This window comes from Myotis myotis, unplaced genomic scaffold (genome assembly GCF_014108235.1).
Source record: "Myotis myotis isolate mMyoMyo1 unplaced genomic scaffold, mMyoMyo1.p scaffold_m19_p_5, whole genome shotgun sequence".
Lineage (NCBI taxonomy): Eukaryota > Metazoa > Chordata > Mammalia > Chiroptera > Vespertilionidae > Myotis > Myotis myotis.
Genome location: NW_023416357.1, coordinates 101,754,315 through 101,771,938, shown reverse-complemented (window position 1 = coordinate 101,771,938; position 17,624 = coordinate 101,754,315). Strand labels below are relative to the sequence as shown.

The window sequence follows — 17,624 nt, the reverse complement described above, 5'->3', positions numbered from 1 at the left end:
AATAAATTTTGTATTTAGATGTACATACTTAATTTTAAAACTGTATATCTGATAAGAACCAGCTACATACTAGTACTTACAATCAGTAGAAGACAATAATTTTGACCAATGAAAAAACCCATGAAAGAAAATGCCAAAGAGCAGAAAGAAAAAAGGTTAAGAACGGGCAAAAAAAGGTAGTAAATGCTAAGCTTCTGAGATTGTGCACTGAGAAAACAGTGTATTCTCTCAGCCTCCTGTCTAGCCTAAATCACAGGCCACTGGGAGAGAAAATAGAAAATTGCTCACTCTCTCAAGGAAGGAAGTTGGTTAATAATGACAAAACCTCAGAAATTATCAGTTATCAAGCTTCTTAACTTGCTGAAGAAGTTAGCTTGCTAACTTACCTGCTTCCCCAGGGTCAGACTGCTGTGGTTTTCTAGAGCCTATGTTGGCTGAGCAGAGCCGGTATTTGGGCAGTTTTGCCAAACACTGGACTGTTTCCATTATTTTCCAAAAGAGAAGTGCATGCAGCACTGCTTGACAGCCAGTGTTGGCACACAATGGGTCTAAAGTTCCCATTCCACTCCTGCCCTCCTCCTAGGCTGGTGGTGCTCTGGCTCACAATGCTCCCTCCTGTATCCTTCCACAGGTGCATGGCAGGAAACCGGGAGAAAACATGGGCTATCCAGAGAAAGAGTCCTGAGATCTCAGCTGCACAACCATTTCAGGAGAGTGGAGCCTTATAACACCTGGGGGCATAGTCGTGGTGCTGTATGTAGAGCACATACCCCTCCTGGGACAGGACACTTAAAAATTAGAGCAAAGTTGAGGCCTGGGAAAAGCCCTCTCTGACCCTGCCCAAAATGGCAAAGAGAGGTGTGCCAAAGACACTGAACATCATGGGGGCCATTTCCCCCAAGGTCCTTCTGTCTCAAGGGAAAGCAGCTTCGTGTCTAGTCACAGGGACAGCTAGGGTGATCCTGATCCTGAGATCTTCAAGAAACAATCCTCCCGATGGGAAAACAATTGCCTCCTATGCAGGGTCCACATCACCAACACTGGCTCCTGTACAGCTTAAGTACTCAGGATCCAGCTATGTGAGGACAGTGGTCTAAGGCAGGCCTCACCTGGCATGGCAGAAGTGCCAACATGGAGAACTTCAGCCCAGAATACTGCATGCCTGACACTAACTATTGGTTAAACCAGATTTAACCCAACACTTGATCACCAAGACTTCCCGGGAAGGGCTGCAGTATAAAAAGGAACCAGCCCTAACTGGTTTGCCTCAGGGGATAGAGCATTGGCCTGCAGACTCAAGGGTCCCAGGTTCGATTCCAGTCAAGGGCATGTACCTTGGTTGCAAGCACATACCCAGTGGGGGGAGTGCAGGAGGCAGCTGATCGATGTTTCTCTCTCATCGATGTTTCCAACTCTCTATCCCTCTCCCTTTCTCTCTGTAAAAAATCAATAAAATATATATTTTTTAAAAATAAAAAGGAACCAATGGCTTTGAAATATAAGCTCTCAAGGGTCAGGTAATGTGCACACAGAAAAAAGACCTATCCCCCTTTTAAACTATATTGCTTTCCAATGGTTCTCAACCTTCCTAATGCTGCGACCCTTTAATACAGTTCCTCATGCTGTGGTGACCCCCAACCATAAAATTATTTTCTTTCTTTTTTTCATATATATATATATTTTATTGATTTTTTACAGAGAGGAAGGGAGAGGGATAGAAAGTCAGAAACATCGATGAGAGAGAAACATTGACCAGCTGCCTCCTGCACACCCCCCACTGGGGATGTGCCCGCAACCAAGGTACATGCCCTTGACTGGAATCGAACCTGGGACCCTTCAGTCCGCAGGCCGACGCTCTATCCACTGAGCCAAACCGGTTAGGGCTACTTCATAACTGTAATTTTGCTACTGTTATGAATCGTAATGTAAAATATCTGATATGCAGGGTATATTTTCATTGTTCGCGACCCACGGGTTGAGAACCCCTGCATGAAGACGTGAAAAAGATGTCCATGTTTTTAACCCTCTGACTTCTATTTACTTTCGTATGCTTTCATACTGGGCATTAAACTGGCGACAAACAGTTTAAGATGAGGCTCTGCACCCCTCAAACGTACACAGTTCAGAATGCAGGGGAGTCAGAATGTACATGCAGGATGAGGGCACGGTTTTGTTAATAAGCAGCAAAAATAATAAGGTGGGCAGGCATTTGAAAAATATACCACAGGAAGCCTGGGAATGAGAACCAGGAGGAGAAAGTGTGAAAAAGAGCAATAGAAGCCCAGCGGGCATGGCTCAGTGGTGATCATTGACCTATCTGCCGGGAGGTCACGGTTTGATTCGGGTCAGGGCACATGCCTAGTTGCGGGATTGATCCCTAGTGTGGGGTGTGTAGGAGGCAGTCAATCAATAATTCTCTCTCATCATTAATGTTTCTATATCTCTCTCCCTCTCCTTTCCTTTCTGAAATCAACAAAAATATTTTTTCTTTCAAAAGAGTAAGAGAAGCCATCTAGAGACTCAAGGTTTAGAAACATAATGTGACAAGGTAAAGAACCTATTTTAAAGAAACAGAACACAATAGATAACAAAACCTGGTACAGACCAAGAGGGTGGAGGGTCATGAAAAAACTGATCGGTCCAAAAAGCTTCACAGCCAGCTTGGGGTGGGGTCCACTAATCAGAACTACTTCAGGCAAATAGGAAGGATCTAATGCAGCGGTTCTCAACTTGTAGGTCACGACCCCTTTTGGCAGTCGAACGACCCTTTCACAGGGGTCGCCTAAGACCATCCTGCATATCAGATATTTACATTATGATTCATAACAGTAGCGACATTACAGTTATGAAGTAGCAACGAAAATAATTTTATGGTTGGGGCACAACATGAGGAATTGTATTTAAAGGGCCAGAAGGTTGAGAACCACTGGTCTAAAGAGAGCCTGGCAGCCGAGAACATCTTGGACACTGTCCTGGGCTGTGCAGGCTGAGAACAGAGGCCACACGGCAGGGGTGTCTGAGAAGGGACCCTCATCAAGGAGAATCAGTGACAAGCCAGGAGAGGGAGGGAGAAGTCACAGGAGCCATGGAACCTGGGGACCCACCAGCAAGTCCTAACCCTAACCCTAGTTCTTCCTTAATTAGGAAAGGGGAAACTAGGAAGAGAATGTGTCAATATTTTCAGCCCCACCAGGCCTGAGTGCATGTGGCCAACCCCCTCCAGATGTAACTACTTCCTTATGCAGAAGAGTTGTATTTAGATGCACATACACTAGTTGTATTTAGATAGCACCTGGTCTCTGCTATCATTCAGACAGACTCTATTTACCAGACAGTGCCATGCTACAACCCAGCACATGCACTGCATTTCAGATGGGGTTCAAGAAGAGGATCTGTAAGGTACAACCTTCTTCTCCTAAGTGGGCAGATTTCCCAGGTGCACTGAAGGCACTGTCTGCCCAATCTCTCAGAAACAGGGACGGAGAACAGAAAAGTTAACTGCGAGCACCTTTTCCCACGGTGTCCACTACATTGCAGATCAAAGCATTTCATGAAATTTCAGTGAGGCTTCAAGCTTCCCTGCAAATCTTATCAGCCTTCCCTGTCAGCACCCAATACACAGCTGTCACTTTGAGATACAATTCCTGCTGCAGTTAAATTAATTCAAAAAGAAAAAAACAGGTTGGAGAATGATAGGTTAACAATGAAATTCATTGTAAAAGTAAGCTTTTAGCTGGATGAATTCGTACTGTAATATAGCAGACACACACACACACAGCCCCCTGCATACAGCCTCTCATCAGCCCTCTACAACGTGGGCAGCACTGCCTAGCAGCTCCACAAACATGAAAGGACAAGGACATCCAGAAAGAACTTCTTGGCATCCAGACATTGCTTCCAACCATGCCTGCAAATATTTCGATTCCCAGCAGGCAGAAAGCTGATTTAAAGCCCAGTGTCTGGTATAGAGAGCATGTGATCTTATCGGTGGATAGAGGAGGTCACTGGGCCATCAGGAACTATGTGCCTGCCTTCCTCAGGCCCCTCAGAAACACTCCAGGTGGAAATCACACTTGTTTGTCCTTCTGTGGGCCATGCGCCTGGTCATGGGCTGCTAATGTCAGACTTGGCCATCTTTTTCACACAGTTTGCAACGCTGTCACTTCCCACTTCTGGAGGGCTGTGGGTGACCCAACTATTTAAACAGAAACCTGACTCAGTTGCTCTGATAAGGCATTTGGCGCCCTCAAACCTAATCATTTGGAATGAACTATCTCCCTAACACAGTCAAAACAACCTGAAAGCCCTACCGAGTTTGGCTCATTAGACAGAGAGCCAGCCTGCAGACCAAAGGGTCCCAGGTTCAATTCTGGTAAAGGACACATACCAGGGTTGCAGTCTCCTATCTGGCCCAGGCCCTGGTCGGGGCACGTGCAGAAGGCAACCAATCGATGTGTTATTCTCACATCGATGGGCTTTCCCTCTCTCTTCCATTCTCTCTAAAAATCAATGGGAAAATATCTTTGGAAGATGATTTTAAAATAGTAAAAAAATAAAGAGAAAAAAAAAAAACAGACCTTGTGCAACCATATAAATGCAAAGAGCATCAAGCACTTAAACAGACTCCAAGAACCATCATGAACCCAGCAGGCCTTTCTTCTCTCAGACACTAGCATCAGAACACATTCCCCACGACTCTTGAGAAAACACTCTGTTGTGTTGACTCGGCTAGTGGATACACGATCAGTTCTCATTATTCAAATAATTTTTTTCTGAGGGCCTCGTGTCACATTGAACAAGAACGCTATCTGGTTACAGAAGAAGGCACTACTGACAAGTCCTAAATGATACTTGTCTAAAACTTACAGTTTCCACACCAGTACTTCCTCCCTGGTGATCTGCCCTTTGAACCTGCCTTCAAAACAACTGTGCTCCACACCCCTACAGCCAGCTGTCATCACAAGGGCAAGCATACAGAGCTGGCACATGTGAGTTTAGCCCAGGGGTCCTCAAACTACGGCCCGCAGGCCACATGCAAATACAAATATTGTATTTGTTCCCATTTTGTTTTTTTAACTTCAAAATAAGATATGTGCAGTGTGCATAGGAATTTATTCATAGTTTTTTTTTTTAGACTATAGCCCGGCCCTCCAACGGTCTGAGGGACAGTGAACTGGCCCCCTGTTTAAAAAGTTTGAGGACCCCTGGTCTAGCCCTTGCACCTGCTGAGGGAGTCATTTCTGTATCAAGCGTCCTCAGCATCAGCTCCCTGCTCTAGTCAAAGTCAATTTCCACACAAGACACCCCTTTAGGATGGGGCATAGTAAAGGGCCAGTGAAGGCTCTCCACACACATCATCTCAGGAGGAATGCACCTTCCTGCCCCCACCATTTTTGCAGTGCTTCCTAGGTCATCATGCACTTGCCCTACATGCACCCAAACCTCCCATCAGGAGTCTCGGGAGATAAGGGCACAGAATCAAGGGACACACACCCAGGAGATACCTTTTCCTCCTGCCCAAGCTGTGCCAGAGGCAGCCTAGAGGCCCAGACCTGCTTTAACTAGCTGCCCAAGCCTCTTTCCAGGCCCCACATCTCTACACGCATGTGCTGTGACACCTCTTATGAAACGCATGTCCAAAGAGTAGAACAAACCTACACGTCCACCTCATTAGCATGGGGCTTCACCTCGCCAGCGCTGGACTCGGCTCAGTAACTGCTGTAGGGATGTCGTGGAAAAGAAATACATCACACTATAGGAGGAGCTACCTACCAAAAGGGAGAGTGGAAGTCAGAACCCACTTCTTGCCATGTTCTCTGTTTTCCCCACCACCGGCCCACACAGATATAGCCACCTTTGCAAACACACCGCCACCCTACAGATGCAGGGAGCCGCTCTGGCTAATCACCAATTTTTCATTTAACAAAATCGTTGCACAGTTCTTTTTTCTAAAGGGAGGATGCCAGCCTCGCCCATTCAGAATATCAGCCCTCAAATGAGGATGAACCAGAGCCTCTTTCCAAACAGCTGCTTTCTCACAGTGTGAGGCTGCAACAGGCTCCGGGGGTCACAGAGTTCAGCTACCTGCCCCAAGAAATCAGTGTGCTGTCCTTCCATGGAACAATGTCCCTCCAGCCTCCAGCACAGTTAAGACGTTCAGGCACAACCCCCGGGGAAAGACCTCCTGGACAGTGGCACGGAGGACTTCCTTAGACTGAGTGCTGCAGTGAGCTGCCCAGCAGACCCTCACGTGAAGGGAGGGTAGCACCTGGTCTCTGCTACCATTCAGACAGACTCTCTTTACCAGACAGGTACTAACATTTTCTGCACCCATTCCCACTCCTGTCAAATGGGAACGACACCTACCTGGAAACTGTTGACAGAAGCCAAGCAACACTGTGTGAACTATCTAGCCAAGTGCCTGCCTTAAAGGGATTGCTCCATCAGTGGTACTACAGCACAGGGCCCACCTGACTATCAAGCCGGGCTAGCCAGTGGTCGGCCAACTGCGACTCGCAAGCCACATGAAGCTCTTTGGCCCCTTGAGAGTGGCTCTTCCACAAAATACCGACTTCTGCCCACGGGCCACAAAGTTTCAATCGCACTGTACATGCGGGCCCGCGTGTGGTATTTTGTGGAAGAGCCACACTCAAGGGGCCAAAGAGCCACATATGGCTCGCGAGCCACAGTTTGCCCATCACTGGGCTAGGCCATTTTCAGTCTTCACAACTCCTACTGCTCCCCCTGTTGGCTGCACACACTTCAAGAAATAGGAAAATTAATCATTGGACAGGGGATTCTCATACTAGTACAGTGCCACCTTAAAATTACAAACTTGACAGCACACTCATTTGAAACACGGAATTCTACTGGTCCTCCTGTAAAAAAAAAGAAAGAAAGAAAGAAAATCCTATTTCGGGGGGCTTCTCTGCCATTACTGATGGGAAACATGGCACAGTCTCACATACATGTGAAGGAACCTAGCTCCAGACACAAAATCCTTGTCCCTCACTTTCTGATGGGAGGTCTAGTCTCTATTCTGTCATTCATTCCTTCTCATTGGATTCCAGCGTTTTGCACTAAAAAGCTGCCTCATGCCAAGAAAATGCCAGGTGTCAAATACCATCACGTGGAACTACCGAGACTACGAGAAAAGGCCCTTTTTCTCCTCCAATGGACGCCATCGACGTACACACCTTGCACTGCAACAGCGTCCCTGGGTGAAAGTTTATTTTACAAACATCCAGGATGACCGTCAGCCTCGGCCTGGACTGAGCGTCACCAAACCTCCTAAGTTGTGTTTCTGTGTGTTCACCAGGCACCACATGTGGCCACAACCAAAGACACCCCTTTGCCCTTCACCATTTTCCTCAACAACAGGTTCTCCTGCTCTGAGACCTCGGGTTGTCGCCCATCTCTACAAAGCTCAGTGTTCTTAACCCCGAGTCCATGGGTGAGCTGCAGAAGGTTCAAGAGCTTCCGGAAGTAATTACAAAAGTCAACGGAGCTGTGCGTTTTTCTCAGGAGGACGCAGGCTTTCCATCAGATTCTCAAAGGGACCCACGACCCGCCCCTCAAACCATAAGGGTCAAGTACATTTCATGGATCTTCCTTCATGCAGCGGTTCTCAACCTGTGGGTCGCGACCATCGGAAAACACAAATAGCACATCATATATTTACATTACGATTCATAACAGTAGCAAAATTACAGTTATGAAGTAGCAACGAAAATAATTTTATGGTTGGGGGGGTCACCACAACATGAGGAACTGTATTAAAGGGTCGCGGCATTAGGAAGGCTGAGAACCAATTTTAAGGGATTTGCCCTTTCAACCAAACTTTGAAAGCTGTTTAGACCTTCTTCCATCACTCACTTCACATTCGCACACAAGGTATGAAACCTTCAACCATCTTCCCGAGAGTCCAGAATGTAGCAGAGAAATAAACATAAAAACACTAGGGATACTTTTAGCAACAGACAGAAAAAATATAGAAACACCAGCGATGCTTTTAGCAAAACATTTAACCTAACAAATGCTTTTCTTTTTCTTTCCCCCTAAAACCTCTCCTTCCCTGTCGTGCTCCCCTTTCCCTAGAGTCAGTAGGGTCAAGCCGAGCTTCCCAGGGGCTTTCCCCGACTCCGGTGCCTGTGCCGGAGCACGGACTCAAGGCAGGAAAAGCACCCTCCGGGCCGGGAAAGGAGTCTCAGACTCCATGCTCACCGGGAATCTGGGAGGCCCGGAGCATCGCCAGGTGCTCTGAGTAAGAGCTCGCACCTCCTGCGTCTGCTGCGGGCAGAGGCACCGGGACCTCTTTGCAGTGAAGGCCCAGGGCGGCTCCTCCGCCGACAGAAGGGAAAGTAACCCCGAAGGCTCGGCTCCAGGCCGCGCCGAAAACAAACTTTCCAAACACTTCCACCCCGACCGGCTGGTGACACCTCCCCGGCTTCCCCCGTCCTCTGCGCTCCTGTCAGCACCGAGGCCCACCTCACGGATACCGGGCTCCCCTCGGTGGCTGAGTGGGGTGCCCGCAGCGCCCACGGCCCTCCGCCCTGGTGCCCGGCTCCAGGTGAGACGCCGCCCGGCCCTCGGAATCCTGGGCCGCCAAGCTTCGTCGGGCCCAGGCGGCCGCCGCGCTCGGGGAGGTGACAGGCCGCGGTGCCCTGGCTGCCGCGAGCGCACTCACCAGCTGGCTGGTGGTCCTGGCCATGGACCCCGCGGCGGCTCGGGCACCTCTCCGAAGCCCTGCGCGACTCTGCGCTTCTTCAGCGTCCTCCTCTCCGCAGCCGAGCTCCAGCAATGGCCGCCCTCATCCTGCGCCCGCCCCGCCGCTCGCCGCCCCGCCCCCGCGCGACGCTGGGCGGGACTTCCTCCAAACCGCGGCCGCCGCCCGCACTCATTGGCCGTGCTCGCTGTCGTCACGCGGCGGCCCTGGTCAGCTGCGTCGGCGCCCTCGAGCCGCATTTCCGGGTTGCGGCCCGGCGGGCTGGTGCCGCGGGACCCTGTCTTGGGAGATGGAGGCGCGACCGGGTGGGAGCCAATCCCGGGGCCGCCGGGCGGGGAACGGGGCGAGCTGTCATCTCGGGCTCCCAGGCTGGGAAAATGCGGCTCGCAGGGCAGGGCCCGCCAAGGTCACACCCGAGCAAGAGGCGAGGCTGCTCCCACCCGCCGCTCTGCGTAAACGCGGAGAGACGAAACTTGACTAGTGACAAAACTGAGAATTGCTCACGGGGGACATTTGGGCTATAAGTCATGTTTATACGGCAAAGAGCAATCCCATCTCATCTCCGCGATTGGTGCCAGGGACACTTTCAGAACTTCTTTGCATATATATATATATATTTTTTTTTTAGTTGAAGATGATGTTGAATTTTTTTGAAGTTGTTTCTGTTGATAATGACGCTGTTGTTTTTGGTTTTTTAAAATTGTGGTAAAATAGACAAAATGTATTCCATTAACCATTTTAGTGTACACTTCAGTGGCATTAAGTATATTCACATTGCTGCGCGATGATGTTTTATTAAGTTTTATTTCTTAGTCTTCACCCACGGATATGCTTTTTTATTGAGTTTGTAGAGAGAGGGAGGAAGCGACGGAGAGAATCGTCGGTTCCTTATTAAAAATGGAACCCATGCCCTAACCGGTTTGGCTCAGTGGATAGAGCATCGGCCTGCGGACTCAAGGGTCCCAGGTTCGATTCCGGTCAAGGGCATGTACCTTGGTTGCGGGCACATCCCCAATAGGAGGTGTGCAGGAGGCAGCTGATCGATGTTTCTCTCTCATCGATGTTTCTAACTCTCTATCTCTCTCCCTTCCTCTCTGTAAAAAGTCAATAAAACATATTTAAAAAAAAAAATGGAACCCATGACCTTTCCATGTACAGGAGGACATACCAACCAACCAGGCCACACACACTGTTTTTAAACAAAATTAGACTCACCTTTGCTACCTGAATATTTGCGTATTTTTAAATAACCTTTTTTTTTCTTCCTATTTCCAAAAGACAAAGGCGTTTATATTTTTAAATAACACTTTAGAGTCTGTTACAGAAGTAACAATAACATCACCGAACCTTTAATTCACACTGGCCAGACTTAATTGTTGGGTAGCAATCATCGCCCCGCTAGCATTTACTCAGCACTTATTCTTAGTAAGGAATTTTCATGTCTAATCCCATTTACTCTAAACAAACATCCAGCTATTGTTGCCCAACTTTTCAGATGAGGGGCTGAGGCGTAGCACACAGTTCTGTGCCTTGCCCTAGCCTAGGTCTTGTAGTGCCAGACCAGGGTCTTGATACCCACATACCAGAGGCTGTCCTTGGACCATGAGGCTATAGAGCAGTGGTTCCCAACCTTTTTTTGGCCATGCCCCACCTAAGCATCTCTAAAATCCTGATGCCCACTCCCCCGTGGCAGATAGTTCTTATTCAAAAAGTGAATAATATTCATGTGGAGGAAGCCTAAAAGGCCATTAACATGGTCTAAACAGCCTTCCAAAGAACATGGCATCCATGGCAGAGAAAAGTAAAAGAACAAAAGGACATTTGAAGTCCTGAGGAAGAAATCACTAAGAAATGGTTGAAATAATAATACTAATATGAAGTGATGTGAAAAAATAGCAAAGGTTCGAAACAACTGAAATGCATAAATATGTCACAATATATATTTGTATACTGTATATGAGGCCCCAAGAACCGTAAGAAATGCAAAAAATTTACTGTTAATAACTCACTCTTGAATTCCCTCCCCTTAAAAATCAAATTACCCCCCTGTGAGGTCTCACGTTAAGAACCACTGCTATAGAGCCTGTGTTCGACTGCCCAGACTTCCAGTCCTCGGCACATGTACTGATCTTTAGAAACAATAAAAAGGCAAGTGGAACCTCTGTCCCCCAGAAGGGCTCCTGCTGCTTTGATATTCACCTTTTCCACTTAACAATGTACTGCCCAGGAGGACTCTACTGGAGGAAGTGTATGGCTTATAGATCCATGTATTGATAAAGCTCGCTCCTAACTTACACTGAAGTGGATCCCGGCCTTTTCCCCCAAAATGGTAGGTACTCTGACCATTTCCATTTTTTACATGAAGAAACTGAGGCACCAGTGACTTTCGTACACATGAACAAGACCCCACACTTAAATCCAGGCACACCCATATTTGTTCCTTAACATAAATTATCAGCAGATAGAACTGCTGGGTCAAATTGCAGGTGTTCCTCTCAGGACTTGATGCATCATGCTGCCAATTGCCCATTGCCGACCCTCCTCCAGACATTCTCACCCTCAGTGGATGCAAAGACAAGCTCAAGGTAGATGCCAGCTCTTGCCATGGTACCAAGCCACACCCAACATTTGGGAACATTGGGCACATTAACCTACATCAATAACTCCTACTGTGTACTCTGTCTGGCCCAGCCGGAGTGACTCAGTGTTGAGTGTCGAACCATGAACCAAGAGGTTGCTGGTTCGATTCCTAGTCGGGGCACATGCCCAGGTTGCAGGCTTCATCCCCAGTGGGGAGTGTGCAGGAAGCAGCCAATTGATGATGTTTCTCTCTTATCAATGTTTCTATCTGTCACTCGCCCTCCCTCTCTCTCTCTAAAAATCAATAAAAACGTATTTTTTAAAAAAAGAGTAGGCACTCTGACCATTTCCATTTTTTACATGAAGACACTTGAGGCGCCAGTGACTTGCCTACTCCCTGTCACAGTTACTAGATCACAGAGCTCAGGACTCAAAACCTGTCTGGCCAACCATGACACCCTGACCTCAGCCACTGTACTCAACTGCCTCCCAACAAACCTTGTTTTAAATGTATTTTAGTCTTAACAAAAATAATAATAACTTGTCCTCAGAGAATGTTAACCATTTTATATGATTTATCTTACTTCATTCTCATCACAACCTTATGAGATACTCAATATTTATTACCATCTTGCATGTGAAGAAATCTGCCAGAGTGTACACTAAATGTGAGTGTAAATATATACAAAGCTATTGATTCTAAAATATATATATCTCATAAGCACCTTTTCTCAGAAAGTTACTGAGGGATGTGCTCCACTAAACCAAGAAAAAAGGCATGAGATCCAGGAAGTAGGAAGAAAGAGAACACGCAGGAAGGTGATGAAGAGAGTCCCAAGATTCATCCTTTCCACAAATATGTACTGACGTTTTCACCACGCCAAGCACTGTGCTAGATATTGTCAATTCATTGGTGAGAAAACACAAAAATCTCTGCCCTTGTGGAACTCTGATGCACTGGCTTGTAGTTGCGGGTGGGGATGCAGGCAGCAAGCATTTATATAGATAAAAGCCTAAGCGACCAGAATGACAGGAACAACCGGTCACTATGATGCGCACTGACCACCAGGGGGCAGACACTCAACACAGGAGCTGCCCCCTGGTGGTCAGTGTGCTCTCACAGCGGAACGCTGCTCAGCCAGAAGCCCGGCTCACCGCTGGTGAATGCAGCTGTGGTGGCGGGAGCCTCTCCCACCTCCATGGCAGCAAAAGGCACAGTTGGGCTGGAATAACAGCAGCGGAGCTGCACCTGGCCCAGGCTGGGGCTCCTCCCCAGCCACCTGCTGCTCCCGCACTGCTACATCCCTCGGGGGATGTCAGACTGCCCTGTTTCAGCTGGTCCCTGATCCCTGCAGGCCCTGGCAGTCCAACAGTCCCCCAAGGGGTCCCAGATTGAGAGAGGATGCGGGCCAGGCTGAGGATCCCTCCTCCCTTTACCCCCCCCCCCCCCCCCGCCGTGCATAAATCCGCGCACCTGGCCTCTAGTAATAAATAAACACATCTTATGGGATGTAAGAAGGTAATAAATGTTGTGGGAGAGAAAGAAAATCAGGTAAGGAGGATTCAGGAGTGCTCAGGGAGAAGGTGCGATTTGAAACGGATAATGAGAAGAAATCCCAGGATAAGAATGTGGAACACACAGATTCAAGGGCTCCAGAAAAATACTGAAAATAATAGATTAAAGTTGAATTAAGAAGCTGCCAGGGGTGAGGAAAACTCCAGAAAAACAGTGTACCAGAAAAGAAGGGGGGAAGAAGAATAGAAGAGCACACACAGTTCCCTAGGCATCTCACTCATCTCAGCTGTGGGTGATGTTTACAGTCATAATACAGATGCACTGATTCAACTGGTAATTAGCATACTCCACCCTGGTAGAAACCGGAGTCGGAGAAGGAATGAGTGAGCTGACTCCTCGCCCCTTTTAACAGAAAGGCAGGAGATAATGAAGACCAAGTACAGAGATAGTGTTTGGAAAGACGGACATAAATCACAGGAAGAACACCGCAACCAGCAGTGAGTGGAAGACGTGTAGGGAGACATGAGGCAGGGGCTACTTTCTCTTTACAAGCCGTTTTAGAATTCTTAGGCCTCTTCAACACTGATGCAAATAAACATTAATGAAACGGGTATATCTTCTTTGTGGAAATGCTAAGACGCTCTCCCGTGGGAATGTAAAGCTGTGCAAGGATCTTTGTGACAGCGCGGCCTGAATGTGACACACACACACACACACAAAAAGAAAAAGAACCAAAATACTTGTCAACAAGAGAACGGTAAATTATTGCCAGAGAATTCTATGCAGCTACTGAAAAGAACCAGGCAACGCTCTGCAGAGAAGGAGAGTGAAGGCAAAGCAGCAAATTGCAGACTCTGAACCGGGGTCTTTAACTTTTTTAAAAACGTAGAGCCACTCACACCAAAACATGGCCATGTAGTTCTTGAGTAACTCAGAGAACAGGGAGGAAGAACAGGTTGGGCCCTAGAGCCCAGTGGAGCAGCAGGTGGAGCCAACCATATTGCAGCCAGCCTCAGGGAAGGGGTGAGGAGAGAGGGGTGGGGGTGGCCCTGAAGGAGGCAGCTGAGCAGGCAGCAGCAGCAGGGCAGGCAGTGGCAGCTGAGAGAGGGTGATAGGACAGTTCTCAGGTCTGGCGGGGCCTCCGTGGCAGCCAGTGTGGAAAGCCCAGGCCAGGCCAGGCTGCTCCTCAGTCCTGGCGAGAGGCAGGGTACCCCCTCCATGTGTTAGCTCTGGCTGCCCCTCCCAGGACAGTGAGCAGGAGGGGAGGTGCACTCACCTGTCCCAGCAGCATTCAAGGGCATCCTGGCTGGAGGAATGAGGACAGCTCCCAGCTTTTCTGTCCCTTCTGTGCCCAGAGCCTCTGTCCCTGGCAGAAGGGTGACCTCAGGACAGAATGCAATGACTTGGTCTGACATTGTGAGGTCAAGTCCCACCTAGGGAGGGGCAGGAGGATGACCATAGCCATGGGGCGGGGGGTGTGGAGAACTAAAAGGCTGCCGTATGTACATGGGCCATTTGGGTGGAGTACTCACTGCAAACCCAGCTCTGTACTTGCACCTAGCCTGCGCTAATTCAGGTATTTCTCACTCATTCCTATAACCCTCTGGGCACAGGGGAGGAAATGGGGTTCCGTGGCAATGGAACTTGCCTAACTTCACACAGCTAGTGTGTTAATTATGTAGCACTGGGTAATGACTTACCCCAAAATTTACAGGCATAAAACAGCACACGTTTATTATCTCATGGTTTCTGAGGAGCAGGAATCCAGGAGCATCTTGGGTTATTCTAGCTCAGGGTCGGTCTCTGACAAGGTTGCAGTCAAGATGTTGGCAGTGCTGAGTCATCTAAACGCTTGACTGGGTCTGGAGGTTCTACTTCCAAGATTGTCCATTCACCCAGATGTTGGTAGATGCCTCACTTCCTCACCAGGGGGGCGGGCCTCTCCCCAAGGCTGTCTGGGTGTCTGCACCCTGTGGCAGCTGGCTTTCCCCAGAGTGAATGTTTCGAGAGCAAGAGCACACACGCAAAATGGAAGAAGCTGCAGTGATGTTTATAACCGAATCTCAAGTTTCATACAGCACCGCTTCTGCCACAGTCTATGCGTCACCCAGAACAGCATTAACATTTTTTTAGCATGGGCTTTTCAACCTGGGTGCTGCCACCTCTGCAGATCCTTGTGCTTGGGCTTCTCTCTCCCGCCTGTTCTAAGGGGTAGTGCAGTTCAGGGCTCAATACGGGGCCTGCCCTAATGCTGAGTGTTTTGAAGCAGTCACCATACACTTGATGAGGTTCTTCCTGGGGGAGAGAGGGTGGAGTCTACAAGATCGTTCAGGACCTTCCAAACTGTCACTGTGGGGTATTACAGCATCCCTACCCCTCTGTACTAGATGCTAGGAACACAGATTCTCCCTTCCCCGGTATGGCAATCAAAATTTCTCCAGATTTTGGCCAGGGTCCATGAGCTAGTGGGGAGGCAGAATTGCCCCAGTTGAGAACCACTGGGGTATAATATACATCAGGAGCCCCACACTTCCGAAAACTGGGAGCTCATGGTGGGGCTCCCTCCTAGCAGACTGTACTTTAGTGTGGCCCCGGCAGCTCCCAGAACAAACCTCACACTGGGGCAGCCACAGGACTCAGGCCATTGCCTGTTCTCAGGCTCATTGCTCATGGACTGGACTTGAGCTTTGGTAGCACAACTGGTCTGACCAGGTGTTTTGGGGGCTGGGCTGCCACAGAATCAAGCTTAGGATCCTCTCCATCCAAACGTGTGGACACAAAGCTGCACATTGGACTTTTACATTCTGCAGAGAGAAGGGAAGTTCAGCAGTGCCATCTCTGTGGTAGTGGTCTTCACGTCCAGACCACCTCAATTTGGTTTTTTACTTAATTTCTCCACTTTACTTTGGGCCCATTGGTTCTGAAGGGAAATAGGCATGAGAAATTTTTCTAGGTACCATGCTCAGTGCCACATGACTCCGCCAAAGACTGTTGCTGAATTGCACAGAATTAGGTCTCCCGCCCTCCTCTGAATCTTCAAACCCCCTCCCTTGGCCAGTCTAGACTGAGGATGCAGTCGCCAGGAGTTTGGAGATGGTATTGTTCGTGGAGATGTTGCCATACATGCTTTTCCCTATTCTTTCTTTTCATATCCAAACCTAACCTGAGCGGATGGTGACTCAAGTGGGTGTGGCCCTGCCTCTTGGGCAGCCCACCGGGCAAGGGCTGTAAGCCAGGGCAGGAGTCACTGCTTGAGCCTCAGGGGCACAGGCTGCTGGCAGGCTGCTGCCTGTGGAGAACTGGTCTGGGGAGGAAGCTGTTCCAGCAAAGAGCAGTTTTCTCTCCAGTTCAGACAGCTGTGGTGTGCCACTGAACAAGCCTTCGTACCCCTGAACTTTCCCCGTCAGTCATTTCTTCAATACGAGGAAACGCCAAACATTATGTACAGAGACCTATGTACAAAAGGCAAACCTTTTTAAGCTGTGTAATCCACCCTAGTCTAACCTTTAAATTTTGCTGTGATGAACTTCTGTGTTGTTTGAGTAAACCTTTTGAAGACAGTGGTAGTCCTTGGGCAGGTGTGAATCAAGTCATATTGCTGAATGACCATGAATAGGGTTCATTTTGTGGGTGAAAAGCCTTTATCACTTGATTGGACATTGGCAAAATTTAATTCCGCAGTATTTAGAGCTGCTGTACCTGTTCCTTGACACAAAATCAGACGAGGCAATAGTCTGTTAGTTGTCTTTCAGGTTGGTGGCAGTCACTTAGAACATGTGTGATATTCTCTACCTGGTCTGTAGCTGTAACTGTGATGTACAGGCAAAGCAAAAAACAAAAACACTTATGAAAAGCAAACAATGCAATGATATTAGGATATACACTTTCGTATTTTTATTCTTATATAAGGTTATTTGCTGGCTACTATTGGTCTCTAATTCAGTTTGTGTTATTTAAAATTGAATATATAAGTTATTTGGATAGAATTCATGTTTGGGGCCAGGTTGTTGAATGTATTGATATACCACATTGAATGTGAATAATTACTGTAAACTATATTTTACAACTTTTTCTCTGGCTTTATTATATAAATTTTCTATTTGGCCAATGATTTAATTATATAATTTGATGAGTCTGTTCCTCCTTTTAAAAAATATTTGTGTTTTAGATGTAGTTGCTGGATGATTTTGCACGTATCTATGGTAGTCTTGTAATAAAAAAGCGTGGAAGCGGGAAGACATTAACCACAGAACTTATATGCGTCCTAGAGGTCCGGTGCACGAATTTGTGCACGGGTGGGGTCCCTTGAAGTGGCCTGTGGAGATCAGGCCCCAGCTTGTGCCCCCAGGCTTGCAGCCCCACAGCCCCACCTGGCACCCTGCTTTGGCCTGGCACCACCCCCCCTGCCCCCTCACCTGCTTCACCATTCTGCCTGCGGGACCATCGATCGGGGCCAGGCCCCCTACCCCCCCCCCCCCCCCCCCCGCTCCCCTGCCAGGCTCCCGTAATGCCTCCACAGCCGCCAGCTACAGCACTGGGTGGCTGACGCCCGCCATGTTCTGCGTTGCCCCCTTGTGGTCAGTGCACATCATAGTGAGTGGCTGAACTCCTGGTTTCTCAGTCAAACTCCAGAGGAGGGGACAATTTGCATATTAGACTTTTATTATATAGGACTAGAGGCCCAGTGCATGAAAATTCATGCATTGGGGTGGGGGGGTCCCTTTGCCCGGCCTGCCCCCTCTCACAGTCCGGGAGCCCTCAGGGGATGTCCTACTGAAGGCTTAGACCCGCTCCCCATAGTCT

The 17,624-nt window shown here is 48.4% G+C and overlaps 1 protein-coding gene across 1 annotated transcript in view; it reads right to left on the bottom strand.

Moving 5' to 3' along the window:
* Window positions 1-8,798, bottom strand: part of PDPK1 (3-phosphoinositide dependent protein kinase 1) — a 92,762-nt gene extending 83,964 nt beyond the window's left edge. Inside the window, exon 1 of the mRNA XM_036309790.1 lies at window positions 8,687-8,798. Coding sequence (XP_036165683.1) covers window positions 8,687-8,710 — 24 coding nt within the window. The 5' untranslated portion in view covers window positions 8,711-8,798. The remainder of the gene's footprint in view (window positions 1-8,686) is intronic.
* Window positions 8,799-17,624: the final 8,826 nt, after the last annotated feature.